The 22,987-nt window shown below is 41.8% G+C and overlaps 3 protein-coding genes across 6 annotated transcripts; all 3 read left to right on the top strand.

The window, feature by feature from the left end:
* Nucleotides 1-371: 371 nt before the first annotated feature.
* LOC135526247 (uncharacterized) lies at nucleotides 372-3,998 on the top strand. 2 transcript variants are annotated; one of them, XM_064954433.1, is made up of 4 exons: nucleotides 372-1,476; nucleotides 2,020-2,079; nucleotides 3,081-3,183; nucleotides 3,556-3,998. In XM_064954433.1, the coding sequence occupies exons 1-4, from the start codon at nucleotides 1,243-1,245 to the stop codon at nucleotides 3,912-3,914; spliced, it is 756 nt and encodes a 251-aa protein (XP_064810505.1). In that variant the 5' UTR covers nucleotides 372-1,242; the 3' UTR covers nucleotides 3,915-3,998. The 2 variants fall into 2 exon arrangements, with proteins under 2 accessions (XP_064810505.1, XP_064810506.1); XM_064954434.1 differs by lacking the exon at nucleotides 2,020-2,079.
* A 12,352-nt stretch (nucleotides 3,999-16,350) lies between these two features.
* LOC135527032 (macrophage migration inhibitory factor-like) lies at nucleotides 16,351-18,142 on the top strand. The gene is made up of 3 exons (XM_064955688.1): nucleotides 16,351-16,569; nucleotides 17,619-17,788; nucleotides 17,861-18,142. Exons 1-3 carry the CDS (start codon nucleotides 16,462-16,464, stop codon nucleotides 17,925-17,927), a joined length of 345 nt encoding a protein of 114 aa, XP_064811760.1. The 5' UTR covers nucleotides 16,351-16,461; the 3' UTR covers nucleotides 17,928-18,142.
* A 2,296-nt stretch (nucleotides 18,143-20,438) lies between these two features.
* Nucleotides 20,439-22,834, top strand: LOC135526248 (zinc finger protein 629-like). 3 transcript variants are annotated; one of them, XM_064954436.1, is made up of 3 exons: nucleotides 20,439-20,690; nucleotides 21,241-21,700; nucleotides 21,775-22,834. In XM_064954436.1, exons 2-3 carry the CDS (start codon nucleotides 21,385-21,387, stop codon nucleotides 22,704-22,706), a joined length of 1,248 nt encoding a protein of 415 aa, XP_064810508.1. In that variant the 5' UTR covers nucleotides 20,439-20,690; nucleotides 21,241-21,384; the 3' UTR covers nucleotides 22,707-22,834. The 3 variants fall into 3 exon arrangements, with proteins under 3 accessions (XP_064810508.1, XP_064810509.1, XP_064810510.1); XM_064954437.1 differs by having other exon boundaries at nucleotides 20,439-20,686; XM_064954438.1 differs by lacking the exon at nucleotides 20,439-20,690 and adding an exon at nucleotides 20,699-20,885.
* Nucleotides 22,835-22,987: the final 153 nt, after the last annotated feature.

Raw genomic sequence — 22,987 nt, forward strand, 5'->3', positions numbered from 1 at the left:
GAAATTCACTGCAAGATTGAGGGACCTTACAGATAATTGTAAGAGATGGGGTTAAACATTAATGTTAACCACTTATTTGTATATAAAATAAGTCCATGCAATTTGTGATTTGTTAACCACATTTTTACTTCTGAACAGAGTATTAGGCTTGTCATAACGAGGTTGAATAAATTTGACTCGACATTTAAGCTTATTTTTAATTAATTTGAAAAAAAAATCGAAAAGCATTATTCCAATTTAACATTATGGGGTGACACTAAAATCAAAATGTAATCCATTTTAAATTCGGGCTGTAACAACACAATGTGGGAAAATCTAGGGGTGTGAATAATTTCTGAAGGCACCAAAACGCCCCCCCCCCCCTTGTCTCCCAGACCGGTTTGAAGGAAGAGCTGTCGCATTCTACTAAACCAGAAGCCAGCATCGCTTGACGGAAAGAAGCGCCTCTTGGGCAGCAGCATCTACGGCGTCGTATACATATAAAAACAAGCTTTTATGCAAGACAATCCATCGTGGTGTTGAACTTGATGCAAACCCTGGAACAAAGGAATATATACCAACATCCGTGTGGAATACTGAAGCCCAACACGAAAAATTGAGGACCCGCGCATGGTCAAGACAACGTCATCGCGCCTGCAAAAACGTAGCTTTTTTATTTTAGCGCAAACCGAAAAAGAAACTTGTAAAGTAAATCAATAACCTTGACGTTAAAATATACTGTATCCACCGCAGGGAAAGGATACATTTCCAGAAATTAACGTCATTCTATTCTTAACCAGTTCAATACCAAATATAGGCATTGTGTTAATATTAAATGTCATTGAACGGTGCCCTGGTTTGTGGTACCATTGCCAAAGTTTATAATAACAAATAAAAAAAACCGCTGAGCTGATATTAAGTGATTTAATAACGTGCATGTCTGATCATACAACCAACGAGTAGCCTACTAGACTATAGGGCCCAGCTAATTATGTTTTCTCAAGAAGTTTGCAATATTTTATTACCCCTGCAGAGCAAGTCAATAATAGGTCTAACTAGCTACAGCTCGGTCGCTTTGTTTGAATGACTGACTGACAACAGAAGCCATTTTTAAACCTGCTTTTTAATACGCCGTTTGAAACATTTGCACATACATCGATCTGGGCTCCATAGATCAAGGCGTTGATCCTCAAGAAACCGTTGTTTAAATATAATTGCCTCTTCTATTATCACTTGAATGAGCTTACATTTTGATTTCCCAACATGACTTCCTACAACCGTGCAGATTCATCCTCAATACCCGTTTTATTATCCACGCTTGTTTTGATGCTTGGCTTGGCAGCGCGATGCGTCGTACAGGCCATGCCTTCGGAGGATAGCCCTCAAGCAGCCCAGGCATCAGTCAGCCTCCGGTCCCTGGTCACGGGGACCTGCAAAGATGTCCACAAATACGTGGAGTCCGTGGTGGGAACCAATGTAATCGAATCGACTGTTGAGGTAAGGAGGATAGGAAAATATGCCATAAAATGTATACTACCTAATAGTAGACTATTTGAGTAAATCTAACCAGCACTTAATCCCGGGGCGTATTTATTACGCCGTTTCTTTTCTTAACGGTACAAGACCGGGAGGGACCTACTAGAATGTGTGTAATAAAAACTCTCGTTTGGACTGATGATTACACCCCTGTTTCCTGTGTTATTCTATTCATTAATCAATTAACTATACTTAATGTATATATTCTAACTATCTTCCTTTTAAGGGTGACATTTGCTAAATTTAAAAGCATTGCTTAATTGTGGTTTTCTGTCAACTAAAATTATTTCTCAAATCTTACTGTATTCCTTGCTTCCTCACCTCCTCCACTCACCTCCCCTCCCCATCTCCTTTTCTTCTCTGACCCATATCTCCCTCTCTTCCCTTGCCCCACTACCCGATAATCTGTCCTCTAATCTCCCCTCTACTCTGCCCTAATTTCATGTATGCTTATATCCATGCACCCTCTCCCTTGCTGCCACTACTTTGTGCGCCCTACCCCAGAGTGTGCTGTTGTATCTAGAGTCAGTACTTGGTCAAGAGAACGTCTATACCATGGCCATGGTAAGAAACCACCAGGTTCCTCATCTAACTAACCTCTCCTCTGACAATAGGCCCAAAACAAAGCTCCTTATAGCTCTGTTTGCAGGGCACATGTCAGTCACTTCATACAGCATGTGTGTTATACAGATAGGCAAATGACTGCATCACTCTTTCATTTTATGGCAATTGTGGGTATGTTTTGTGTAACTGTACATAGCCATATTCATGCCCATGTTTTAGATTTTCAGATGCCTTTTTAAACGTTCCATGCGAACATATTACAAGGTGAACGAGATGGACAGTTGTCTCTGGCCTGCTCTGACACACTAAACAGTGCTGCTTGTGTAGGGTAGCAACAGGTGCAGCGGAGTCAGGCTGTCCTACTATGACTACCCTTGACCTCAGCTAAGCCGTCTCGTGTGTGTGTGTGTGGGGGGGGGTGATGCCAGCTGGGAACGCCATTTGAGCAGAGGGACTCGATCATTTCGCTCAGTACAAGTGGATTGCACTTGTATGGTGACCGACTGGCCATTGGGTTTAACCAAACTAACTAACGGCATGATCAAAGACAACCTGTATTGTAGGAATCAAACATGCCTGCCACTCATAAAAAAAGATCTAGGTCAGTGTTGAGTGGGACGATTGAATCAGTGACCCACACCTGCAGACGCCACCTGTTTTATACTGATTGACAGCTGACCTTGTAGCAACAGCTGTGGTCGTTCTAATTGGTATTACTTGTCACTGTCAGTTGTGCTGCTCTATCACTCACTACAGGATCATGGTAAGAAATACATTTTACTGTACATAAAGTAAGCTATACAGGCAGGGGAAAAGTGGGCTGACTTTGTTGGCCACTTTAAAGTGAATGTATGGCCCTCTACTCTAGAATAGGACTAAAATATTTCTTTCACCGGAGTAACCGTTTTAGTTCTCCCCTTACAGTGCAAATATGTAAGCTGTACTGTAAGCCATGTTGTACTGTAAGCCATGTCAAAATTCTTCTCACCCTCCCCCCTTAGTTCTTTGAGATGTTGATCCGGTTTCTGGCTGAAGGAGCTGCCAGCGGCCTGAATGTCATCGCGGTTTACGTCACAGAGATCCTCAGGGTCACAGGGGTTGATGGTGGGTGACAGCATGTGTGTGCAGGTTCATCCTTTCTACATCACATTTACTTTGGGTTTAGAGAGATAAAATCATCATGTATTGCTCTGACTTGCACACATTAAATGCTCACTTTTAGTCCGTCAAACCTGTATCTGAGAAGAACTTGCATTCCCTCTCTGTAATATGGGACTGGGAAGTGTGGGTTTGAATTCTTCCTCTTGTGTCTGTGATTTGATCTCTCTAATAGGATCTAAACCGCACACAGGCTATTGGTTTTCAAAGAGATTGCTCTTCGAATTCACTCAAGTTCAAGAGTAAAGATAGACAAAATAATTGAATTACCCCTGGCAATATTTAAACACGTGTCCTCTCTCTCCCTCCATCTCTCAGTCCAGCTGCCGTTCCCTCACTTCACACCAGAGGGCGTGGCCTCGGTAGGTCAATGGGCTCTGCTGGCTCTGATTGGCTACTGGGTGCTGTCCATTGTCCTGCGCCTATTGGTGGGCGTGGTGAGGAGGGTGTTCTGGATGCTGAAGGCGGGCACAGCGCTGTGGCTCTTCGGCCTGATCGTCAGCGATGTCAAGGCTGGTTCAGACACCACAGCTGTCCGGTTGGCAGGCCTGGTGCTCGGGTGTGCTCTTCTGGGGCTTGCCAGCTACGGATCAGAAAAGACAATCCACGTGGAAGACCGCCTGAGCATCCTGGAGGGAAGGGTGAAGGCGGTGGAGAGGAGGAAGGGTGATGAGTGATGGGATGGGAGGATAGTTGGAAGGATGATGGTCTCTGTTTCTCAAGTGAAAATAAAGCAACCTCTGGGATTTTATGATTGGAAATGCATGTAAGAAAGTGGTTTCTCATTTCTTATCCCTTTTGGTGTGTTTATTACATATAATAACATCTGAAATCTATGATACATGGAGAATACAGATTTTTTTTTTTTTTACTAAAAATAACGGAAAGGACAAGTATTCAAGTGGTTTAATACGTTTGTTTTACTTCAAGATATGTCACACAGACCATTTTAAACACAGTGGTTTTAAATGGTTTATATTCTCTCTTGCAAGACAGTCAGTGTTTGCATTTACAGTATCTTGCCTTGATTGATTCTAAATTACTCACAGAAGACATTAAAAGTGCAATACATGAAACCACAAAACCAAGATACACAAGGAAAAAGTACATCTCTACAGTACATAGTATTTGTTAAATGTAAGGACACTTCCACACTGGTCTGCTCATCAGTTTTAAAGTAACATGACATGTTGGTCTTTCAGCCTGCCACAGCAAGCATACATACAGCGTGGTGCATTTTGCTGAGGTAATGCACCATAGAACATTTGCACCATTGGAACATTTAACATAATACAGAGACAACTTTTTTAAATAGTGTATATATATTAAAAACCTAGTTTGTCAAAAGAAACCTGATAACAACAGTTAATTCATGTTGAAAACAGACAAGTTCGACCTGTGTTTCGCTGTGAATTTTGAGTGGTGGTGATGAGATAATTGGGGGAGGAGTTGCCCCGAACCTCAGATCTAGGATCAGTTGGATGAAGCATCTCTGTTACAAGTGCTTCTTTAGTCCGAGTCAAGACAATGTACAGAGTGGTAGCAGGCCTAATAAGTGTCATAGAGACATCCACTCAACCTTGCTGGTAGAGAATACACTCAGCGGGATCCAGAGGAGCATGATCTACATGGGACACAGCATAGAATGTTTATTATTCAAGATGGGCATTATTTGCAGAAGGCAGTCAAATGTGTGCAGTTGGTGGGAAAAGGTGTAACGTTAGTGGTTATGATGTTGCAAATGTAGATTTTTTTCTTTACCGTTTTTTTTGTTTTTATTCTTGAAGAAGCGCCATTTCAACGGAGAGCAAGATATAAAATATAATTTGCCTCAATACAGGAGGGCTCTACAAATATATAGCTTAAATTTAAAATCACTGTATACTGTACCGTTTCAAACTTTCAGGGTACAGTCGAAGTCGGAAGTTTACATACACTTAGGTTGGAGTCATTAAAACCTATTTTTCAACCACTCCACAAATTTCTTGTTAACAAACTATAGTTTTGGCAAGTCGGTTAGAACATCTATCTTGTGCATGACACAAGTCATTTTTCCAACAATTGTTTACAGACAGGTTATTTCACCTATAATTCACTGTATCACAATTCCAGTGGGTCAGAAGTTCACATACACTAAGTTGACTGTGCCTTTAAACAGCTGGAAAATGATGTCATGGCTTTAGAAGCTTCTGATAGGCTAATTGACATCATTTGAGTCATTTGGAGGTGTACTTGTGGATTTATTTCAAGGCCTACCTTCAAACTCAGTGCCTCTTTGCTTGACATCATGGGAATATCTAAAGAAATCAGTCAAGACCTCAGAAAAAAATGTATAGACCTCCACAAGTCTGGTTCATCCTTGGGAGCAATTTCCAAACGTCTGAAGGTACCACGTTCATCTGTACAAACAATAGTATGCAAGTATAAACACCATGGGACCACGCAGCCGTCATACCGCTGTTAGGTTCTTATTTTTCAAAGTAAATAACTCAAGGACACTGGAGAACCTTTACCAAGTTTAATTATTCCCAAAGGTTCTGTACAGCTGTATTCAGACAACACAACATTTGTCCCATTCAGATATACGGTGGGGCAAAAAAGTATTTAGTCAGCCACCAATTGTGCAAGTTCTCCCACTTAAAAAGATGAGAGGCCTGTAATTTTCATCATAGGTACACTTCAACTATGACAGACAAAATTAGAAAAAAGGAGGAGGATTTTTAATGAATTTATTTGCAAATTATGGTGGAAAATAAGTATTTGGTCAATAACAAAAGTTTATCTCAATACTATACGCTTTGTTGGCAATGACAGAGGTCAAACGTTTTCTGTAAGTCTTCACAAGGTTTTCACACACTGTTGCTGGTATTTTGGTCCATTCCTCCATGCAGATCTCCTCTAGAGCAGTGATGTTTTGGGACTGTTGCTGGGCAACATGGACTTTCAACTCCCTCCAAAGATTGTCCATGGGGTTGAGATCTGGAGACTGGCTAGGCCACTCCAGGACCTTGAAATGCTTCTTACGAAGCCACTCCTTCGTTGCCCGGGCGGTGTGTTTGGGATCATCGTCATGCTGAAAGACACAGCCACGTTTCATCTTCAATGCCCTTGCTGATGGAAGGAGGTTTTCACTCAAAATCTCACGATACATGGCCCCATTCATTCTTTCCTTTACACGGATCAGTCGTCCTGGTCCCTTTGCAGAACAACAGCCCCAAAGCATGATGTTTCCACCCCAATGGGATTTTTGCTCACCGTTCTTGTGATCATTTTGACCCCACGGGGTGAGATCTTGCGTGGAGCCCCAGATCGAGGGAGATTATCAGTGGTCTTGTATGTCTTCCATTTCCTAATAATTGTCTTCCATTTCCTAATAATTGCTCCCACAGTTGATTTATTCAAACCAAGCTGCTTACCTATTGCAGATTCAGTCTTCCCAGCCTGGTGCAGGTCTACAATTTTGTTTCTGGTGTCCTTTGACAGCTCTTTGGTCTTGGCCATAGTGGAGTTTGGAGTGTGACTGTTTGAGGTTGTGGACAGGTGTCTTTTATACTGATAACAAGTTCAAACAGGTGCCATTAATACAGGTAACGAGTGGAGGACAGAGGAGCCTCTTAAAGAAGAAGTTACAGGTCTGTGAGAGCCAGAAATCTTGCTTGTTTGTAGGTGACCAAATACTTATTTTCCACCATAATTTGCAAATAAATTCATTACAAATCCTACAATGTGATTTTCTGGATTTTCTTCTCATTTTGTCTGTCATAGTTGAAGTGTACCTATGATGAAAATTACAGGCCTCTCATCTTTTTAAGTGGGAGAACTTGCACAATTGGTGGCTGACTAAATACTTTTTTGCCCCACTGTATGTATGTATGTATGTATGTATGTATGTATGTATGTATGTATGTATGTATGTATGTGTATATATATATATCCCACTTGAGACCGTCATCCTTCTCTCCAATGGTTACATCTTATGGTTTCACAGGAAGAGAATAAAGAGGGTAACAGGATACCAAACCTTTATTACTCCCAGATGAGAATCTGTCCTCACCTCCTGACCTCAACCCTTCCTTGATCTTATCCACAGATGTCCATCTGTCTCCCCTGTATCAACACGTTGCTCTCCTCTTGTCATCCAACACATTCCACAGCTATCTGTCTTTCTACAGAGACCCAGTCTCTTTCACCCCTTAATACACTATGCGTCTGATCTGTCATGTCTTTAATATCTCAATGTTTAAAATGTCGAATCCAACACCGCTCAGGAAGGAGACGCGTTCTGTCTCCTAGAAACGAACGTACTTTGGTGCAAAAAGTGCAAATCAATCCCAGAACAACAGCAAAGGACCATGTCAAGATCCTGGAGGAAACGGGTACAAAAGTATCTATATCCACAGTAAAACGAGTCCTATATCGACATAACCTGAAAGGCCGCTCAGCAAGGAAGAAGCCACTGCTCCAAAACCGCCATAAAAAAGCCAGACTATGGTTTGCAACTGCACATGGAGACAAAGATCGTACTTTTTGGAGAAATGTACTCTGGTCTGATGAAACAAAAATAGAACTGTTTGGCCAAAATGACCATCGTTATGTTTAGAGGAAAAAGGGGGTGGCTTGCAAGCCGAAGAACACCAACCCAACCGTGAAGCACGGGGGTGGCAGTATCATGTTGTGGGGGTGCTTTGCTGCAGGAGGCATTTATGCCCTTCACAAAATAGATGGCATCATGAGAGGGACAATTATGTGTATACATTGAAGCAACATCTCAAGACATCAGTCAGGAAGTTAAAGCTTGGTCGCAAATGGGTCTTCCAAATGGACAATGACCCCAAGCATACTTCCAAAGTTGTTGCAAAATGGCTTAAGGACAACAAAGTCAAGGTTTTGGAGTGGCCATCACAAAGCCCTGACCTCAATCCTATAGACAATTTGTGGGCAGAACTGAAAAAGCATGTGCGAGCAAGGAGGCCTACAACACTGACTCAGTTACACCAGCTCTGTCAGGAGGAATGGGCCAAAATTCACCCAATGTCACGACTCCCACCGAAGGTAGCTCCCCTGCCTGTTTGGGCGGTGCTCAGGCGGTCGTCGTCGCCGGTCTACTAGCTGCCACCGATCCCTTTTTCCTTTTCTGTTTGTTTAGTCTTATGAGTTGCACCTGTTCCTTTTGTGTTTCTTGATTTTGGTCTATTTAAGCCTGTTCGGCCCACCTAGGTTTGTGCGGGATTATGTTGTGTTCTCTGTCGATTGTGGATGTGTTTTGTTCTCTGGATCGTTTGCCCTGTGTTTTGGGTTGGTCAGTGTGTATGCGCCCTGTGTTTGGCGTGACCGTTTTCTCCGGGGAATTAAATTATTATGAATCATTGAACTCTCTGCGCCTGACTCCTACCTTCCACTCCTAGTAACCCGTGACACCCAACTTATTGTGGGAAGCTTGTGGAAGGCTACCCGAAACATTTGACCCAAGTTAAACAATTTAAAGGCAATGCTAGCAAATACTAATTGAGTGTATGTAAACTTCTGACCCACTGGGAATGTGATTAAAGAAATAAAAGCTGAAATAAATCATTCTCTCTACTATTATTCTGACATTTCACATTCTTAAAATAAAGTGGTGATCATAACTGACCTAAAATAGGGAGTTTTTACTAGAATTAAATGTCAGGAGTTGTGAAAAACTGAGTTTAAATGTTTTTGGCTAAGGTGTATGTAAACTTCTGACTTCAACTGTAGCGAACACATTCAGACCAGGAAGAAATCGAAATACGTCCTGCTCTGATCTAGCTGAGGAACACTCAACTCCATTCTATCAAGGCGGATATAAGACATTTAAGCAATAAGGCATGAGGGGGTGTGGTATACGGCCAATATACCACGGCTAAGGGCTGTTCTTATGCACAACGCAACGCAGAGTGCCTGGGTACAGCCCTTTGCTGTGGTATATTGGCCATATACCACAAACCCGAGGTGCCTTATTGCTATCATAAACTGGCTACCAATGTGATAAGAGCAGTAAAAATAAATGTTTTGTCATAACTGTAGTATACAGTCTGCTATACCACGGCTGTCAGGCAATCAGCATTCAGGGCTCAAACCACCCAATTTATAAATAGAAGATATACACTGAGTATACCAAACATTAATAACACCTTCCTAATATTGAGTTACACCCCCTTTTGCCCTCAGAACAGGTTCAATTTGTCGAGGCCTAGACTCTACAAGGTGTCGAATGCGTTCCATAGTATTTCTGGCCTATGTTGACTCCAATGCTTCCCACAGTTGTGTCAAATTGTCTGGATGTGCTTTAGGTGGTTGACCATTCTTGATACACACTGGAAACTGTTGAGGGTGAAAAACCCAGCAGCGTTGCAGTTCTCGACACAAACTGGTGCGCCTAGCATCTACTACTACCATACCCTCTTAAAAGGCACTGAAATATTTTGTCTTGCCCAATCACCCTCTGAATGGCACACATACAAAATCCATGTCTCAATTGTCTCAAGGCTTAAAAATCATTCAACCTGTATCCTCCCCTTCATCAACACTGATTTAAGTGGATTTAACAAATTACATCAATATCATAGCTTTCACCTGAATTCACCTGGTCAGTCTATGTCAATGTTTTGTATACATATATACAGGTATTTAAGTTTATTCGGTACACCCATCTAGTACCATGTTGGACCCCCTTTGCCTCTCGAACAGCCTGGTGTTTAAGCCAAATCCTGACTATGCCATCAGCATGACGCAAAAGGAACCAATATTTTTTATTTATTATTATCACAAAAATGTTCCGATCCTACTGCAGGCAGATGGGCATCGAGGCATTCAGTTACTGTTCGATTGAACATTAGAATGGGCACAATTAGTGATCTACGCCAGGGGTTCCCAAACTTTCACTCAGGCCCCTCTTCCAGCATTGGGGAACATCCCGCGCCCATCTTGTGCGCAAGCACACACCATGTCTATATCTATGGGCACAAGCACTGTTCATGACACAAACTGTTCATTCCCCTCTTGTTAGTGGAGAAAAGTTTTAAAGCAAATTTGATTGCAATTCTATACATTTGGCCATGTCTAATGTGTATTCATGTGATGTTTGAGTGACAAAAAAAATGACAATATATATGGGTTAAAAAACCTAAATAAATAAAAAGTTAGCGAACATAGGCTAGTTGATCGGGGCATTTCTGACAAGATATAAATAGCTCTCTAAGGTATGCAATCACTAACATAACAAGAGGAACTGATGATGCACTACCCAATTTCGAAATTGCACCTTGTGCATTCTACGATTACAACTTTCAAGAGTAACTTTAAAGCAGGACTGAGTTCCTTTAAAAAAAATAAGAGAATGGAGGTGAGCATTCCTCAACTAGCTCCAATCAGGCGTAGCCTATCTAACTGTAAACAAAACGTTAGCACATTATGTGATTGAATATTCCAATCAACTCCAGGAGCAGAGATAGCACCAGCACTCCAGAAAGACCAATATAAAATTCTTAGACATGTAAGAATAGTTAAGTGTCCTGACCTGTGTCAGTGATTTTCCTATACAGTAAATATAGTAATATTGAACACTCTTGGCATTCTCTCAACCAGCTTCGAGGTAGTCACCTGGAATGCATCTCAATTAACAGGTGTGCCTTGTTAAAAGTTAATTTGTGGAATTTCTTTCCTTCTTAATGTGTTTGAGCCAATCAGTTGTGTTGTGACAAGGTAGCGGTGGTATACAGAAGATAGCCCTATTTGGTGTAAGACCAAGTTCCTATTATGGTAAGAACAGCTCAAATAAGCAAAGAGAAATGACAGTCCATCATTACTTTCAGAAATGAAGGGCAGTCAATACGGAAGATGTCAGGAACTTTGAAAGAGTCTTCAAGTGCAGTCCCAAAAACCATCAAGCGCTTTGATGAAACTGGCTCTCATGAGGACCGCCACAGGAAAGGAAGACCCAGTTATCTCTGCTGCAGAGGATAAGTACATGAGAGTTACCATCCTCAGAAATTGCATCCCAAATAAATGCTTCACAGAGTTCAAGTAACAGACACATCTCAACATCCACTGTTCAGAGGATATTGCGGGAATCAGGCCTTCATGGTCGAATTTTTGCAAAGAAACCACTACTAAAGGACATCAATAAGAAGAGACTTTCTTGGGCCAAGAAACACGAACAATGGACATTAGACCGGTGGAAATCTGTTCTTTAGTCTGACAAGTCCAAATGTGAGATTTTTGGTTCCAACTGCAGTGTCTTTGTGAAACGCAGAGTAGGTGAATGGATGATCTCAGCATGTGTGGTTCCCACCGTGAAGCATGCTGGGGGGGTGCTTTCCTGGTGACACTGTCAGTGATTTATTTCAAATTCAAGGCACACTTAACCAGCATGGCTACCACAACATTCTGCAGTGATACGCCATCCCATCTGGTTTGCGCTTAGTGGGATTATCATTTATTTTTCAACAGGACAATGACCCAACACACCTTTAGGCTGTGTAAGGGATTTTTGACCAAGAAGGAGAGTGATGGAGTGCTGCATCAGATGACCTGGTCTCCACAATCACCCGACCTCAATCCAATTGAAATGATTTGGGATGAGTAGGACCGCAAAGTGAAGGAAAAGCAGCCAACAAGTGCTCGGCATATGTGGGAACTCCTTCAAAACTGTTGGAAAAGCATTCCAGGTTAAGCTGGTAGCGAGAATGCCAAGAGTGTGCAAAACTGTCATCAAGGCAAAGGGTAGCTATTTGAAGAATCTCAAATATAAAATATATTTTGATTGTTTTTTTGGGGGTTACTACATGATTCTATATGTGTTATTTCATAGTTTTGATGTATTCACTATTATTCTACAATGTAGAAAGTAGTAAAAATAAAAACCCTGGAATAAGTAGGTGTGTCCAAACTTTTAACTGGTACTGTATAAATGTATATAGTGTACAGAATGTTTCAGTCAATATCCAAATGTTACATTTTACATCTTCACAAGCAATATCACAGCTTTGTGAAAACAGTTAACCCTATCTGAGCAGAATAGATGCATGTATCTGTAACCTATCCTACGATAACCGGGGAGATCCTGCATTTAAGTAAGGTTTTGATCCCCTCATCTACCACCAGGTTACTGTCTCTCCAACAACAATGATGAATTAAACTGTTCGCAGCAAAATATTGATAAACAAAATTGCATGGGAGACCTTAGAGATGTGAAATCATTGTGTTTGGTTATAGCTACCTTGGGTAGGGGTATATCCAGACATGCCAGAGACTGTAGTACTGAATGATGTGAAATCATGCACACCACACCTTCAGTCTACAAAAGGAGTCCAGAATAGTATTAGCAGAGCACACAGTTGAAAGATGATGTGCTTCCAGTAAGTGAGTGGGACTTTCCTTCCACGTATATGCCACCGCTTAAGCCTGCCCATTAAACTGCGTACCCTTGCAATGGCCACGGACTCTACCAACTCTGGTATGCCCATTTTGCCACTGGGGTGCAGAAAATGAGATATCACAAGGCAAATGTTCTGCTTTGCAAGCGCCTCCCTCACACTGAACCCTCAATCTGCCATGATGACATCATTTGCCTCAATTTTTCTTACCAGCCCACTTTCAAACACTATTTGGTTGCCTGAGATGCTACCCTCGAAGAAGTCAGAGATTAAGGTGGGTATACTGTTTGGACTCATACCAATGAGACTTTTCATTGTATTGCAGCCTTTCATAGTTTGATTATGTGGCTGTTTGAACCTGAAAGTATGAGGGTCTCTCCAGGGCTATTTATGTACACTCAATTAGCACTCTCACATCCTTATATAGCTTTTAAAAGACCCGAGGGCTATGTTTGCAAACTTTACCCTTTGACATCCAAATGTATATGCTATTTAAAACACTGTTCATGAAGTTTACCCAGGTGACAAATATCCTGGTAACTTGGGTAATGCTTATTCCAAACCTCTCATGGAGGTATTGGTTTGCTGTGAACCCTGCTTTGATTTAACATGAGTCAGAAACATCTCATCAACTCGAGGGAAACAGCGTTTTCCCCACACTTCAGTGAATCCTCTGATTTGTCTTCCTGACAGTTTTTAGATCGCCAGTAGACCAAGTTGGAAGCTTCAGACTAACATATGTGTAGAAGGTTTTCAGTTCCCCATAGCTGTAAAAGCCTGTCCAAAATCTAATATCATCAGGTCCCTGAAATCTGTCTAAAGAAAACCTGCTATCCAAGTTAAGCTCCATGACAGTGTCAAGCTGTTCTTCTACCCCCGTTAATAGCTTGGTTACCACCATCAACAGTTCTTTCGGTTTCGTAATGTCATTTCGACACTGTGGCATTCAAGGAGGTCATGATGCTGTTCAGCAGCTGGTGTTGGTCGTTGTCGACCCGTGGCTTTGTGGAGGGGTAGTAGTGTACATCAGCCTGAGAAAAAGAGCACAGATTAAGGGCCTTGATTCAACTTATTAGACCCCTTATGTGAATGTTTTTAAAACTTAAGTTTGATCCTGTCCATTTTGCATTGTATAGTCAGAAAACAATGATTAACTGCTGTTACATCGTTCAGTCAACACAGTGCTTGCGGTGCCTTCTCCCACTGTGTACAAGGATCCTGGATGAGCCTGAAAGCGACAGAAGGTATGACATTTCTTCTCCTCTCAGAAACAATAACACCAATTCTCAGTGTCTCTCTCTCTCTCTCTCTCTCACACACTCACACCAGTTCGGAGTGAGAACAGAAGATGTTTACTTTACCGCAATTAGGGAAATACAACCTGCAGCATACTTGTGATATAGTACAATAATGTTTAACTGATCTTACATCATTCACTGTCTCCACAGCGCTTGAGGAGCCTTCTCCCACTGCCTGCATGGGCCCAGGAGGAACCTGAGATATATTATTCTTGCCTCTCTCAGAGTCAATAACACTGTCACTGATATAATAAAAAACAGATGCATCTTTACACAAATGACCCACACAGCAAGGTGTTATTATAGAGGTAAGTTATTTGGCCAATAGAGGTCTACAAGGTTTGGGCATATTCCTATTTCCCTTTTAACGACTGTGGTAAGAATGAATGAATGAATGAATGAATGCATGCGTGTGAAACAGACAAGAATCTTGTCCTTGTCCCAAACCTGAGACCTGCATATCAACACTCCAAACTCATGAAGGTCACATTGTCCAGCATGCTTTTTGAGGTGCGATAGGTAGCTAGACTTCATGAATGCGTAGCAAAACATTTTAGTGCCCCCCTTGATAGCGGAGATGCATTTTTTTTACGTTGAGTTAATTTTGTGCAATTCTCCTAATATTACCTTGGGGCGGAGAGGAAAATTGGTTGTTTTACAGCTTATTTCCTGCAATTTTACAAATTTTGCAATAGACCAGAAATAAATGTTTGCAGTTTATACTGTGATAGCAGACTAACCCCAGGACGCTAATTCAACCATGATGTCAAGATTATATAGCTGGCCGATAAACTAATTTAGCTATCTAAAAAAATGTTAGCTGATAAAGGCTAATTGACCGACTCTTTGTGCCTGATATAACAAGAAAACTGCTAATGCACTATCCTAACTCGCAACAGTAAATTAATCTAGAATGAACCGAGGGCCTCATCCCTCCATAGACAATGTTCTATACGGCACTATAATGACAGCCTCTCTTCGCTTACCAACTACTCTAAAAGCAAGTCACAATATTGTACCGTGTGGACTAGAATAGCAGAGTTATGCATAAATCTGTGATTTTCAGAGTAACTGGATAGTTACCTAATCATTCTCTTGCAGTTATTGGTCATTTCTCAACACCTGAGAGATAAAAAGGTGGTTTTGAACAGTCTCTCGACTCTCTTCATTTTTCTTTTGTCGGATAGCCCAATGCTTGTTGCTTGGAGTCAGTCGGTTAAATGTAAAGTTGTGTCGTCTGGAGTCTGATCGAGAGTACCGTACACAACAATAAAACTAACATATATGCAATCTAAGCATACTTCAGTGCAACATTAAAAACATTTTTATCATTTTTGATTGACATTACATCTTTCGGACTTCAGCACATTTCTTCAGATTGTATTGAAGAAAGCTTTGAAAAATATGTTTTATTTAACTCTCTGTATCTACTATCATGATATTCTCTCTCTCCTCCCTGGGCCATGAAATATGGGTTATTTCCTGCTTAGGTGAAGGAATGCATACTGGAATTGGTTAAGTGAAACCTATTGTATGTGCTCAGCTTTTTGTAAGCCCTGGGAGGCACATAGATCGGGGAACTGCTGAACATAAACACCATTGTTTGCAAGGACGTTTGGTTTGGACCAATTACATACCCATCATTACTGCATCACACTAATATCGTGATTGCGTCACCTTCCTCTTCGTCAACAACAGACCTCCTTGTTCCTCATCCGGATGCAGAGCTGATCAAGAATGTCACATAAAAGGTGAGAAAATTAGTATTGGATGGACAGAGTCCTGGTGAAGAATGTGGATTTAAAACTTTAACGTTTTTTTGTTGATTGACTTGAGTTTCATGTCTTATGTTTTTCTAAAGTTATTGTTGTGTATTTGATTTTCGGAGTTATTGAGTGTCCTATGTTTTGCTTTGAAGTGGGTCCAATTGTATGAAATCAAATACTTCTTCTCAGAGGCTATCAAAGCATTTATCCACAGCAATTATGTAAAAATGTACATCAACAAAAATGCTTCTGTTTTTCGATCAATAATAATAAAAAAAAGTTTAAACAATCATGCATGGAAACATGTCATCGGGTCGAACTGTCGTCTCGTGCTAAACTACGCCTGTGCATGCCGTCAAATCAAAGGCATGCCTTCAGTTTGTCATCTTCACGAGGTTGAAATAATAACTAGTTCAACAACGTAAGACATTTTCTAGGTTGCGCCTTTACACTTGGAGAAAATTAAGAACTAAGGAAGAATATTTCACTTCTCGAACAGCAAACCACCGACTTGTCTGATTCGCAAGCGCTCTTGGAAGTCCTGCGATGTTGCGCCTCTGGGTTTAGAAACTGTGGTCGTATGTTTTCACCCTTCCTTAAAGTTTCTCAGTTTTCACCCCACCCAATAGGTGGCGGCACACATTTTGTTGTTGTCGTCAGTAAATACAAACTTACAGAAGAAGAAGCTGCACTCAAGCTTGCTCCAGAGCTGTGTTGATCACGGTTATTTCCTTGCGACAGAGAGAACGTAGCGAAGCAATCATCATGCCTATGTTTTTAGTGAATACTAATGTGGCTAAGAGTGACATTCCTCCTGCTCTGTTATCTGAGGCAACAGATGAACTGGCCAAGGCGATGGGCAAACCTGTGCAGGTGAGTCTTCCCAAGTTGGCACAGCAAAGCCCCCCGCCCCTGTTGTAGATAGCTCATTTTCGTTCATTTGATACTGATGCGTTTTTCTGTGGTGAAGATGAAATTGTAGGGAACCTTTGTTGCAGTTGAGACCCATTTGGCAACCCAATACAAAACTGTTATAAAATCGGCCATGCGCAGATCTTCTTCCTAAAATGGAACACGAGATTCGTGCTGCAGGTCAAATCAAATGTTATTGGTCACGTACATGGTTAGCAGATGTAATTGCGAGTGTAGCGAAATGCTTGTGCATCTGGTTCCGACAGTGCAGCAATATCTAACATCCAATCTAACAATTCCACAACAACTACCGAATACACACAAATGTAAGTAAAGGAATAATAATACATAAATATACATATATGGATGAGCAATGACAGAGAGGCATAGGCTAAGATGCAATATATGGTATAAAATCCAGTATATACAGTTGAGATGAGTGATGTAAGATATGTAAACATTAATAAAGTGGCATTATTAAAGTGACTAGTGATCCATTTATTAAAGTGGGTGAAGTGGGTCTAGGGTATCAGGTAGGGTGGAGATGATATGACCCTTGACTCGTCTCTCAAAGCACTTCATGACGACAGAAGTGAGTGCTACGGGAAGATAGTCATTTAGTTCAATTACCTTTTCCTTCTTGAGTACAGGAACAATGGTGGCCATCTTGAAGCATGTGGGGACAGCAGACTAGGATAGGGAGAGATTCAATATGTCCGTAAACACACGAGCCAGCTGGTCTGCGCATGCTCTTAGGATGCCATCTGGGCCGGCAGCCTTGCGAGGGTTAACACGTTTTAAATGTCTTACTCACTGTACTTGTAATAGGTCCAGGACAGGAATACTGTAAATCAAACAACTAGTTCTTATTTACTAAAGGTTTACTTGTGCAATTTCACTGTCATGGTTGGAATTTTTATCGTGCCTTAATCACGTGATTTTGCACATGATTGTTCCAGCTCCCACTCATTGTATGCTCTGTTTTCTCTTTGTGTGTGTCTCTCTCTCAGTACCTTGCAGTGCACATCGTCCCAGACCAGTTGATGATGTTTGGGGGGAAAGGAGACCCTTGTGCCCTCTGCTCCCTTCACAGCATTGGGAAGATTGAAGGAGCTCAGAAACAGTATTCTAAACTACTGTGTGGACTGCTCAACAAACACCTGGGCATCTCCCCTGACAGGTAATGGACACACACACACAGAGTAAAATCCACATGAAACGTTCATACACTAACACTCCTCTTGTGTCTCAGGATTTACGTGAACTTCTTTGACATGGAGGCAGCGAACGTGGCCTGGAACAACTCTACTTTTGGTTGAGCAAGGGATCTAAATTTCAATGGGAGCTGACCCCTCTTTTCCCCTACACCTTAATGGTATTATAGCACTAGAGTAGGCTGTGGAGAGATGAGCAGAGATGCCTTGTTGCTGGGCTGATGTAGAGCGGTATTGATAAATGCACTTAAAATGGACCCTTGCTTTATAACAGACCCTTGGCTTTGATATTACAATAAAGTGATTCCCCTTGATCACAACTTGTTCTGTTTTCCCTGTGTTTTTGACATTTTTTACAGACCGGATGCTTTTCACTGCCATTAATTGAGAACATGCCATAAAGCAGTCCAATTTGACCTCACACAGACAATCTATTGTATTCAATTGTTAGGTAAAGATTGGTGTATTCACACTCCAAGTGCACTATACAAACAACCATGAACAGGCGAAGACCGCTAGCTGGGAATTTACTTTTGACACGTTTGATCATATCTGTGATGCCATGCATCTGTTCTATGGTTCAATCAGAGTCAATAGATAAGTACCAAAATACATTGGATACTGTTCTGAATTGAGAAGCTAGTACTGATATTACACACATAACTCCCTCTTTTGTGGTAGGAAGTATGTTGCCATTGGTGGATAAAAATCACTTCAGCAGCCGCACACAATTCTAATGGCCACAGTTGTCTATCATCGAGTATCATTGTGAAGGTAAACAGCCTGTGCTGAAGACCAATCGTATACCTCAGTGGGACCAATACATCTTGCTTCAAGTAAACTTATAACCATACCAGTTTTCATGGTGAACACAAATTATGCCAAAACTTCCGTACCAGCTGCACTTCTATCTGAAGCTATGGTGGAACTGTCCTAAACTATGGGAAAACCAGGACCTGAGGTGAGTTTCAAAATCCATTGGCGATAATTGTTATTGTAAAGAACCCATTTCAAGTATAGGGTTGCATACTGTGTCTCAACTTTTCCATAACTCACAAACATGTAATAGGGATTAATAAACTAAATGGAACTAACATATATAGCTATAATCTGTACCTAAAACATGTAGGACCAACGCCAGCTCTTAGAATTGAGCGACATTTGAGAAAAATGCTGTTGTAACGGATGTGAAACGGCTAGCTGAGTTAGCGGTGGTTCGCGCTAAATAGCGTTTCAATCGGTGACGTCACTTGCTCTGAGACCTTGAAGTAGTGGTTCCCCTTGCTCTTGCAAGGGCCGCGGCTTTTGTGGAGCGATTGGGTATGGGCGAGGGGACGGTATAAAGTTATACTGTTACACTGTGACTGAGGCCACACCCCAGTCACATGCACACACAATCAAAACTGTTTTAAGTGTAGCACTGTAAAGCTACATTAACTGTTTTAAGGAGTAAAATTGAAGTAACCATCCATTCCTATTTTCTTGGTGAACACATATAGCCAAGACTGCTGTCCCAGTGGCACTTCTTTCAGAATCAACAGAAGAACTGGCCAAAGCCATGGGGAGAAATGGCAGAGTTAACTTGAAACATAGAGAAATGACATTATAATACAACATTGCAGGGTTATACTCACAATTATATAAAAATGACTAATATGTAATTCTATGGTTATATTGTTGTTATATTTCAGTTCTTTGTTGCTCCCATCGTGCTAGATCAGCTGATGACATTCGGGCGAAAGACCGCCCCCTGTACATACTGCTCCCTCCACAGTATTGGAGCTATAAGTGAGGAACAGAACCTGCAGTACTCCACACTACTATGTGGACTGCTCAACAAACACCTTGGAATTTCCCCCCTGTACAGAACCAACACATTCACTCTTACAGAAGTCAGCCTCTCGCTCACACTCTCTTTCTCTCTCACACACACACACACACACACACTGACCCAAGCTGATCCATCTCTCCGTTTCAGGATCTACATGAACTACTTTGAAATGGTGGTGCAAAACTTGGCCTGGGACAACACAATGTTCAAAGTTTTCATTGAGGCTTATCATGCCAAGAAATGAAGGAAGAACTGAAGACGTCTGGTCAATGAATGACATAGCAAAACTGCACACAAATTACCTTTGCTTTAATGTTACAATAAATAGTAGAACCTCTATCTGAAGCCACAGAAGAACTGTCCAAGGCTATGGAAGTACCAGCTAAGGTAAGTCTGAGAATCTCTATTGCAATTCTAGAATTGAGAATCTTTCTGTCTTAGTTCTGTCTTAGTTCTCTGTCTCTCATAGCTCTTCAGCATAGGTAGTTCATTGAAATATGAACTAGAGGGAATTAACTTTCATGGAACAATCTAGATAATAGGTCATCTATTGATTATAGATGCTGCATCCAATAAAAAATTGTGTAGCTATTTGTTTTATTGCCCTACGTTGTGCGTCAACACGAGTTGAGATTGATAATTTTAGAACACAGACATAATATATGATGGATATAGTGTCAAGTCTCCCATTTTTTCTGCAATCAGTTCTGCGCAATCACCTAAGCATGATGATCCTCTTGACGGCATGTCCCATTTCTACAATTTATCTTCTTAAAATGTGATTTTAAACCTAACCCTAAAAACACAGCTAAATGTATGGCTAATCCTAACCTTAAACAAAGACCAAAGCTCATTTTTGTTTTCATACATTTTTACGATACGGCCATTAGTAATTTTGTGGCTGTGGTAACTAGTGGAAACCAATGTAAACACTAGCTAGCTGCTACTTTGAATACAGTCAGCAAATATTACACAATTTATGCCACTGGGATGAGAGATTGAACGTTTCCGGCAAGCAGATTGACAACGTTTGGCAAGTAATAAAATCATTTTTCTTCGAGTCAAATTAAGACACTACCGTTATACCCCTGTGTTTTAGCTATGTAGCTAGCTAGCCAAGTTAGTTCAACATTAGCTAATGCTAGCAAGGCAAGCTGGACAACATTCACACTTTGTGGCACTGGTATGAGAGATTTAACGTTTCTGACAAGTCGATTGACAACGTTTGGCAAGTAATAAGATTATTTTTCTTCGAGTCAAATTAAGATGCTATAGTTATACCCCTGTGTTATAGCTATGTAGCTAGCTAGCTAAATTAGTTCAACATTAGCTAATGCTAGCAAGGCAAGCTGGACAAAATTCAGCCATCTAGTTAGTTAAGTACCTAACGCCAGTATCTCTGGTAGTACTTTTGGTCTACATGAAAGAGTAATAACTAACAATTACAACAATAATTTCCAGATAGCTATTTTGCTGGCCTGAATGGCTATTCGTCGCTGATATTCCCTGTTTCTCTGGCAAGATGACAGTCCACACTGCAGGGTCACCCTTATCATCATGTATTTGACAGTTTGTCCCTGTTTCCAGGTGTACTCCCTGGGTACCGGTGTAATCTGGAAGCTACGTGCCAGTTTCCCAGCTTGTTGAACTCACTGGGAGGCAAGGCAACTGTGACGCTTGGAAGCGAAGTGGGGTTTTATTTTCCAGTGTTGAGCTGATGCTGTTGCAGCTATGTCAGAAGCCATCCTCACCTTCCAGTACCAACTCAGTGGCGTTATGGAAACAGTCCTCAAAACCGCCATGCATGAGATCACTCGGCTGGTGAAGGAAGGCTTCCTGGAGGAAGTGACACGGAGCAAGCAGGAAGCGGACATCTTGAGGATGAAGCTGCAGCAGTGGGAGCAGAAATGGAGGGACAGAGAGGAGGAGAGGAAGAGGGAAGTTGAAGAGAAAGAGCAGAGAAAGAAGAGGGAAGCGAGAGAGCAGATGGGCATGTGTGTGAGTTGCAGTTGTACTGGAGACACTGAGAAAGGAGAGGCTCTGTCAGGTAAGTGAGGAGAGATGCACACACACACACCCCATTGATATAGAATCTCTTACTTTGTTCTGTTCCATCCTCAGGAGCAGAGGAAAGTTGTGTTATCAAACAGGAGGAGATGTTCCAGTCAGAGGGACCCAACACTCTCCCAGAGAGAGAGGGTCCACAGGAAACAGACATGTCCAGCTCTTCCTGTGTCTCTGAAAGGATGGAAGAGAGGGAAGCCCATGTGGTCCACATCAAACAGGAGCCCAATGACTGGGGGGATCTAGTATCCCAGATGGTCACATCCACAGATACTACCATAATGAGCCTAAGTCGTCTGCAGAGATTGAGTGCCCATGCTGGGGCATGGACCAGTGAGCCTCAGCCTCAACCTCCAGCACCTTGGACCAGAGAGCCTCTACCTCCAGCACCATGGGCCAGGGAGCCACCACCGCTACCTCCAGAACCAACACCATGGACCAGGGAGAAGCAGCACGTACTCCCAGGGTCAGGTATACCCACCCAGGCAACAGAGTGTGCTGTGGGAGCCCTGGAGTCCAGTCCCTATGGTCTCAGCAACAACACAACGGCACAGCTGGGGGTCAAACCCTACAGCTGCCCACACTGTGAAAAGAGCTTCCCTCAGCTACGAAACCTGAAAGACCACCAGAAGTACCACCACACAGGGAAAAAGGCCTTCACCTGCTCCCAGTGTGGTAAGGGCTTTGTGTACATGTGCCACCTCAGGGTACACATGCAGTGCCACACAGGGGAGAGGCCGTTCAGCTGCTCTCAGTGCGGTAAGAGCTTTGTCTACCTGTGCAACCTGAAGTCCCACCAGCAGTATCACACAGGAGAGAAACCGTACAGCTGCTCTCAATGTGGGAAGAGCTTCAGCCTTCAGAGTGGCTTGAAGAAACACAGGGTCATTCACTCAACAGAGAGGCCTTACCACTGCACGAACTGTGGGAATAGATTCTATTCTAGAGCAGACCTGAAAAGACACGAACAGATTCATGCAGCAAGGTAGAACTTTGAGATGAAGCTGGTTGATTTAGAAAATCTGAGTGAAGAAAATAACAGCACATGTGTACTATGTTCAATGTATTTGTAGTTACTGATGCATTTCATGTTGAGAGGAATAAAACCCTTAATGAAGAAATGATTCTCATCCTTAAATGATTTGTCAAACGTGTCAACTGTTACATACAAAAACAGATATATTAAAAGTAAAGTAGCCATGTCTGACCCAGAACGGCCCATAGATACTCAGGCAAATAAATACATTTGGTACAGCGCTTCAGACAGTTG

Source organism: Oncorhynchus masou, chromosome 32 (genome assembly GCF_036934945.1).
Source record: "Oncorhynchus masou masou isolate Uvic2021 chromosome 32, UVic_Omas_1.1, whole genome shotgun sequence".
In the NCBI taxonomy this organism is placed as follows: Eukaryota; Metazoa; Chordata; class Actinopteri; order Salmoniformes; family Salmonidae; genus Oncorhynchus; species Oncorhynchus masou.